We start from the raw sequence: 8,769 nt of genomic DNA, 5'->3' as shown, positions 1-8,769 counted from the left end.
ATTTATCATCTTCTTTTCCTCTCATCTTAGCCAATCTGAGAGGTGTGAGGTGACACCTTAGAGTTGTTTTAGCAATGCAGGGCTTCTTAAACTGTTTATAGTCATGATCCCTTCTACTCACATAACCCCAGATATATCAGTATATAAAGTAGGTATGCAAATCAAAGATTTAATTTTGTGAACACCCCCCCCCATTAAATGACATGATACCATAAAGTTTAAGAAGCTTTGGCATAATGGATAGAGAGCTGGGCCTGAAGTCAGGAAAACTCATCTTTATGAATTCAAACCTGACCTCAGGCATTCACTAGCTTAACTGTGTGACTCTGGGCAACTCACTTTTTAATCATGTTTGCTTCCATTTCTTTATTTATGAAATGAACTAGAGAGGAAATGGCAAACTACTCGAATATTTTTGCCCCCAAAATCCTAACCAGGGTCATGAAGAGTCAGATATGACCTCACAATAATAACAATACTGCTTCAAAAATGCTTTCTCCATTGTGCACTTTAAACTTTTAACTGTTTTCATCTATATTACAGTTTTCAAGATGAATTTTAATAACAATTTTGGCTTTATTTTAAAAAATAATAGTTTCACTTCCCAAAAAATTCTCAATCTATAGAAACTTTCCTTATAGTAAAGAGGGATAAGCAAAATAAACCAGAACAAAGACCATGTCCAACCACATCTGTCTCATTTCATTCTGCTAGACCTTCACTGATTTGCCCAGAGGATGAACATATGTTTATGATCAATATTGAGCTATTGAAATCAGGCATTTGCACTGAACAGCTTTCTGATATTTTCTGCCATATTTTTCTTTCCATCATCATTTTTCTTTGGTAATTTGTTCTCTCAATCCTACTTATTTTACATAAGATTCAGTTCTCAGTTCAAGCAAGTCTTCCCATGTTTCTCTGAATTTTTCACATTCATCATCTCTTATCACAAAGTAATTCTGCCTTTCACTTATGTGCTGCAATTTATTCATCTTTTCCCATTGCATAAGCAGTGACTTTGTTGTTTTTACTCTCACATGAAAACTTTATTTCAAATATTTGTTGTCATATTTGCTTCAGAGTGCATGTACATTTTTTATATTTTTCTAATTTTTGCTTTTTTGCACAAATTTAAATGGGTATACCTCCAAATGAAAGAAAAATACCAATATTTTTAAAATACTTAAAAGTATGAAGCTAATTACAAATGTGTTATTATTCATTCCAGCTGCTTTAAGGTGTTCTTTTCTAAATTCTGAAGTTGGCAAGTTAAAATAATATGAACAAGGGGAATTACACAGCCGTAACTGAATTTTTTATGGTCTGGCTTTCTCATTCCCCGAGTCTCCTGTTACCTCTTTATGTGCTCTGCTTGATGATGTACCTAGTGATCCTGTTGGGAAACAGCATGCTCATTATCATCAGCATTCTGGATCCTCGTCTTCACACCCCTATGTATTTTTTCCTTGGAAACCTCTCCTTTTTGGATATCTGCTACACATCTTCGTTTATCCCTCAAATGCTGATAATTGTTATGTCTGAGAGGAAATCCATCTCCTTCCTTGGATGTGCCCTGCAGATGGTTATTTCTCTTGGATTGGGTTGCACAGAATGCATTCTCCTGGCAGTGATGGCCTATGACAAATATGTAGCCATCTGCTATCCCCTAAGATACAACATCATTATGAACAAGGGACTCTGTGCACAAATGGCTGCTTGGACATGGATAGCAGGGTTTCTGATATCTTTGGTACAAACTGTGCTTGCCCTTATAAACCCTTTTTGTGGGAATATTATTGAACATTTTGTCTGTGAAATCCTGGCCATACTCAAGCTTACCTGTGGAGATATCTCCCTCAATGTGTTCGTCATGACAGTTGCAAGTTTTGTTTTTTTAATTACTCCTCTGCTGTTCATTTTCTTCTCTTATATTTTCATAATATCCACCATCTTAAAGATCAACTCTAGTGAAGGCAGGAAGAAAGCCTTTTCTACCTGCTCAGCTCACTTGACTGTGGTGATCTTATTTTATGGCTCAGCGCTCTTCATGTACATGAAGCCCAAGTCCAAGGACACTAAGACATCTGATCAGCTTATTGGGATGTCCTATGGAGTTATCACTCCAATGCTGAATCCCATTATCTACAGTATGAGGAATAAGGAGGTAAAAAGTGCTGTGCAGAAATTCCTCATTAGAAATCTATACTTCAAAAGAATGTGAAATGCTCTAAGATTTAGAGTTCGTTTTTATTTTCCTTTGAACACTGTATTTGGTATTCATTGATAACATTACTTACCCTAGTGTCAAGTGTGTTATTGTGTATGCAAAGTTTAAAGTATGATTCTCCCCTTTAGTACAGAATATTCATGTATTATGTTTGACACTTCTTTTTCCTATATCTCTTATTATATGTCCTTTACAGGTCTGCCGCTTGTGTTTTACAAGCATTGTATTATAATAAACTACACAAAATAGAAATTTGTTGCTAACAGATTGACAACTAAAAAAAATCACATTTCCATTTGGTCAATGTCAGATTCAGCAAAATTAGGATATCCTGAAATATAGAAATTTTTTATTATCAAAACATATGCAAGGATAACTTTTCACTATTGACCTCTGCAAAACCTTGTGTAAACTTCTCTTTCTTGGTTCTGTTTCCTGGAGGTCTCTGGGAGCAGCCTTCATTTTAGTTCAGAGTAATCACAAGTGCAGCCAGGTGTTAAAATTCAAATCCTTTATTGTCTCCTTCAAAGTCTTGTCTCCTTTCCTGTGGCCTGGTTAGCTTTCTTAGAGACCTATATCTCTCCTTGGTTCCAAGTGTTTGAGCTCCTGCCTCCAGTCCTTTGTCTTCTCGGCCTCTGCCAGCTTCTTGAGATTTTCCTGAATGTGTCTTGGTTTCTGTGAGGGAGGCAGGAGGAGCACTACCATGGTCTCTGTATTCCAGTTCTGATTCTGACTGAGTTTGTCCGAGCTTATATGCTCTCTTATCAGAGGTGTGAATCTTGTAAAACTATAGTAAGTACTAAGTACATGTACTGAACTAGAGAACTGTCAAGCACCATGCTAAACAACCATTGTCTCTATCAGTTCCACTGACTTAGCACCTTGTTTCAAGTTCTGGCCCATAATACTTGTGTTTCAATTTTCCCCCATTCTCCCCACCCCCTCAATATAGGAACTTGTGAGGTAAGACTATAATTTATCTTGATATATTCATTTAAATATTAAACACATATTTATTAAGCACCATAGTGTATACCGCATTGTGATAAGTAATGTAAGAAACAGGAAGTTTAAAACATACAAGTTCCTTGCTCTCACAGAAATTATTCCCTAATAGAAATGAAAAAAAAAATGACAAAATAGAAGTTTTAAAGGGGTCCTCAGAGATCTTCTTGACTAAATCATGACCTGACTTTATCATTTCCAAAAATAGTCATCCAACCTCATGTGAAAGATAATTTACATCTCCAGCAACTTACATAGTACCTGGTACATGATATGCACTTCAAGGTAGAGCAATGGAAAAGTGCTGAACCTGGAATCAGGAAAAGCTGACTTCAAATGAAACTTAATGCTTAAAATCTATGTAACTTTGGGCAAATCTCTTGAGTTCTGTTTTTTTTTTTTTTTTTTTCAGTTTCCTCAATTGTATAATGGGGACGTGGGAGAAGGACATGGCAAACTACTTCAGTATCTTTGCCAAGAAAACTTCATAAAAATGAGGTTATAAAAAGTCAAAAATGATTAAATGATCTAACAACAACAAAAATTAATGGGGGAGATGAAGCCCACCAAATCAAATTTTTAAAAGAAGTAGAATAATTTATATCTTTTAAAAAATGAACAATAGTACAAAATTCTTGCTGAAAAAATCAATTTGTCTATGGAAATTTGAGAAGACAGTTATTTTCAAGCTGAACTTCAGAGATATTATAATGCTGATATGGATTGTAGAAAATTAGAAATCATCATATTGGAGCAACAGTTACTGATATATATATATATATATATATATATATATATATATATATATATTATTGCTTTACCAGGGATAAATTGATGTTATATATAATCTTTTGAGTAATTTGGACTTGATGAATTTCAAGATAACAATGGAATGAAAATCAGATTTGGCATTGGTTTCTAATTTCCTTTTACCATCTTCATTTCTTTCCTGATACCACCAACTTGCTAGTACCCTCACTTTTAACTTTATATTTACCTACTTTATATATATATATATAATTTCTTCTGCATACGTTTATTCTGGATATATGCACATGTGTACAAAAATTCTTTAATAGAATGCAAGCTCATTACAAAATGGGATTATATCAATTTTGTCTTTATATTTCTATAGTTTAAATACCTGGGTAATACCTGGAAGTTAGTAAGAACTCAATACATTTTTACTGATTGATTATTTGAGAATTTCTCTATTTGGTGATATTAGTGGAGTATCACCAAATAATTATCACCTAGTCTGTCTTTAGTTGTTATTGATCATAGTTAATCAACAACTTTACCACACCTCAATTATGATGATTTTAATGAAATAACATAGAAAATACCAAAACTGGGGGTTATAAATATAATATTTCATCTAAATAAGCCAATGAATAAATGTCATAAGATTTATGCCAAGTATTTGTTTTATGTAAAATGTTGTTTATATTGTTTATGTTTTGTTCAACATGCTTTTTACATTTTAGGATAATATAGATATTTTTGAGAAAATTTGTTCTTAATGGTTAGGGGGGGATTACAATATAGCTGAGACTTAGATATATTTACATATATTGATACATATACTAATGTATATGCTAACATTTTGGGTTGTATGCTATCTGAAAATCTAGTATAATAATTGGTTTAATAATTAGTCATGAGTTTTCACAAAACTACATCTATGCACGTACATACAAATACACACATCAGGATATATAAATACATATGCATAACACTTCCAATTTTCTGGGTCTTTCTTAGAGCGTGATGCTCCAAAATGAAAAGAATACTTCAAATGTGGACTGCCCAGGAAGGGACACAGAGAAATAATGACCATATTATTCTTAAAAATAATCCCTCTGTTTTACATCCCAAAATTTGTTTTGGGGGACTACTGGGATTCATACTGAATAACAACCAATTAAAACTCCAGATCTTTTTTTTTTTTCAAACTACTGTTTGAAAATGTCTACCTCATACTATAATTATACCCTCAATTAAAAAAAAAATAACTTTAGTACTTCTTTTGTTTCTCCTTATTGGATTTTCATTCCTATTAGACTCAGTGCAATAATCTAGCTTGGTGGTATTGTTTTGGAACCTTGCTCTGTCCTTTGTGTAAATTATCCCTCAGTTTTCTTCCCCTTTCAAATTTGGTGAATGTGTTATCTATACCTTTATTTAAGCCATTGATAAAATTGTATGAAAAGGAGATAGGTTATTGGAAATCTCCTGGAGACTTCTTATGAACTTGACTTTGAATTCTTAACAACTCCTAGTGAATATGGTATTCTACCAATTCTAAATGTATCTATCAAAACCTTGTTGGAATTATCATTCCACATATAAATAACTTCTCACAAGAATAGTAAGAAGTATATTATAAAATGATTTGCGACAGTTTAGGTAAAAGATTTTTGCTGAATTCCTCTTATTAAAAAGTTCTGTTAGAATAGAAGGCAAAATTGGTATGACATAATCTGTTTTTTTCTAAGGTGATATTAGCATTTTATAACCAATGAATGTTCCTAGATTTCCATTAATGAACTCTAGAATTATTCTAGGAGCTTAAATCAAGTTCACTTATCTATAGATTATTTTTTCCTTCCTTTTCTTCCTTTTCAAAAAGCCATTACAATATTAATCTTCTTAATAAAAAAATCAGGGACAGCAATGCTGATCTCAGATCAAGAAAAAGCAAGGATAAATCAAATTAAAAGCGATAAGGAAAGAAACTATATTTTACTAAAGGGTACCATAGATAATGAAGCAATATCAATACTAAACATGTATGCACCAAGGAGTATAGCATCCAAATTCCTAAAGGAGAAGTTAAGAGAGATGCAAGAAGAAATACACAAACTATACTAGTGGGGGATCTTGTCCGCTCAACTAGATAAATCGAACCACAAAATAAGTAAGAAAAAAGTTAAGGAGGTAAGCAAAATGTTAGAAAAATTAGGTATGATCGATTTTTGAACAAAATTGAATGGAGACAGAAAGGAGTTTACTTTTTTCTCAGCAGTTCATGGAAATCATACAAAAATTGACCATGTATTAGGGCATAAAACCTCAAAATCAAATGCAGAAAAGCAGAAATAGTACATGCATTTTTTTCAGATCATGATGCAATAAAAATCATATGCAATATAAGACCAGGAAAAAATAGATAAAATGTTAATTGAAAATTAAATAATCCGATCCTAAAAAATGAATGGGTGAAAACAGTTTATCATAGACACAACCAATAATTTTATCCAAGAGAATGACAACAATGAGACAACATACCAAATTTGTGGGGAAAAAGCCAAAGTGGTTAAAAGGGGAAATTTAATATCTCTAGATGCTCACTTGCATAAAACAGAGAAAGAGAAGATCAATGAATTGGGCATGTAACTAAAAAAGCTAGAAAAAGAACAAATTAAAAACCCTCAATTAAATATCAAACTTGAAATTCTGAAAATAAAAGGGGAGATTAATACAATTAAAAATAAGAAAACTATTGAATTAATAAATAAAAATAAGTTGGTTTTATAAAAAAAACCCAACAACATAGAAAAACTTTTAGTTAATTTGATCAGAAAAAGGAAAGAAGAAAATCAATTGTTAGTCTCAAAAATGAAAAGGGAGAACTTTCCAGCAATGAAGAGGAACTTAGAGCAATAATTAGGAATTATTTTGCCCAACTATATGCCAATAAATTTGATCATCTAAATGAAATGGAGGAATATCTACAAAAATATAGATTACCCAGGTTAACAGAAGAGGGCATAAATTATTTAAACAATCCCATTTTAGAAAAAGAAATTGAACAAACTATTAATCAACTCCTTAAGAAAAAAATCCCCAGGTCCAGATGGATTTACATGTGTTTTCTACCAAACATTCAAAGAACAATTTATTCCAATACTATATGAACTGTTTGAAAAAATAGGAAAAGGTCCTACACCAAATTCCTTTTATGACACAGATATGGTGCTGATAGCTAAACCAGGTAGTGTGAAAACAGAGGAAGAAAATTATAGAGCAATTTCCCTAATTGATGCAAAAATTTTAAATAAAATATTAGCAAAGAGATTACAGAAAGTTATCCCCAGGATAATACACTTTAATCAAGTAAGATTTATACCAGGAATGCAGGGCTGGTTCAATATTAGGAAAACTATTAGCATAATCAACTATGTCAACAACCAAACTAATGCAAATCATATGATTATCTCAATAGATGCAGAAAAAAGCATTTGATAAAATATCCATTCCTATTAAAAACACTAGAGAGCATAAGAATTAATGGACTTTCAAAATAGTCAGTAGCATCTATTTAAAACCCTCAGTAAGCATTATATGTAATGGGGACAAACTAGAACCATTCCCAATAAGATCAGGAGCAAAACAAGGCTTCCCACTATCACCATTACTATTCAGTATTGTATTAGAAGTGTTAGTTTTGGCAATAAGAGAAGAAAAAGAGATTAAAGGAATTGGAGTAGGTAGTGAGGAAACCAAATTATGATGCGGTGCATATGATATTATAGTATACATAGAGCACCCTAGAAAATCAACTAAAAATTACTAGAAACAATTCACAACTTTGGCAAAGTTGCAGGATACAAAATAAATCCACATAAATCATTAGCATTTTTATATATTACCAACTAAGTCCAACAGCAAGAGACACAAAGAGAAGTTTCATTTAAAATAATTGTTGATAGTGTAAAATATTTGGGAATCATTCTGTCAAGAGAAAGTCAGTAACTATATGAACACAAATAGAAAACATGTTCCACACAAATAAAGTCAGAGCTAATCAGCTGGAAAAATATCAAGAGCTCATGGATCAACTGGTGAATATAATTGAAAATAAAATAAAAATGACACTACTATCTAAATTAATCTACTTATTTAGTGACATACCAAACTCCCAAGAAATTATTTTACAGATCTAGAAAAAAATAATAACAAAGTTCATCTGGAAGAACAAAATGTCAAGAATTTCAAGGGAATTAAAGAAAAAAATGCTAATGAGAGTGGTCTAGATATACCACACCTAAAACTATATTATAAAGCAGTGGTCGTCGAAACCATTTGGTACTGGCTAAGAAATAAAGTAGTTGATCAGTGGAATAGGTTAGGATCACAGGACAAAATAGGCAATAACTGCAGCAATCTAGTGTTTGACAAACCCAAAGAACTCCAAGCTTTTGGGTTAAGAATTCACTATTTGACAAAAAAATGCTGGGAAAACTGAAAACTATTGTGGAAGAAATTAGGGCTCAACCCACATCTAACACCACATACCAAGATAAGATCTAAATGGGCTCATGATTTAGACATAAAGAGTAATATCATAAGCAAATTAGAACATAGAATAGTTTACCTCTCAGATCTGTGGAGAAGGAAGAAATGGAATTCATAATTGAACACCAAATAGAAAGTTTTGATTATGTTAGGTTAAAAAGTTTTTATACAAACAAAACTAACACAGACAAATTCTGAAAGGAAGCAATAAATTGGGAAATCATTTTTACATT

The 8,769-nt window shown here is 32.1% G+C and overlaps 1 protein-coding gene across 1 annotated transcript; it reads left to right on the top strand.

Annotated features, from left to right (window-relative positions):
* The first annotated feature begins 1,282 nt into the window (after window positions 1-1,282).
* On the top strand, window positions 1,283-2,224 carry LOC100924025 (olfactory receptor 13D1-like). The gene has a single exon (XM_003762772.1). It carries the CDS (start codon window positions 1,283-1,285, stop codon window positions 2,222-2,224), a length of 942 nt encoding a protein of 313 aa, XP_003762820.1.
* Window positions 2,225-8,769: the final 6,545 nt, after the last annotated feature.

The sequence above is a fragment of the Sarcophilus harrisii genome, chromosome 1 (assembly GCF_902635505.1).
Source record: "Sarcophilus harrisii chromosome 1, mSarHar1.11, whole genome shotgun sequence".
Classification (NCBI taxonomy): Eukaryota; Metazoa; Chordata; class Mammalia; order Dasyuromorphia; family Dasyuridae; genus Sarcophilus; species Sarcophilus harrisii.
The sequence above is the reverse complement of the archived record's forward strand: the minus strand, read 5'-3'. Positions and strand labels throughout refer to the sequence as shown.

What these genes read in the sequence shown, in the direction of transcription:
- LOC100924025 (XM_003762772.1), top strand. Translation starts at nt 1,283, where the DNA reads ATGAACAAGGGGAATTACACAGCCGTAACTGAATTTTTTATGGTCTGG.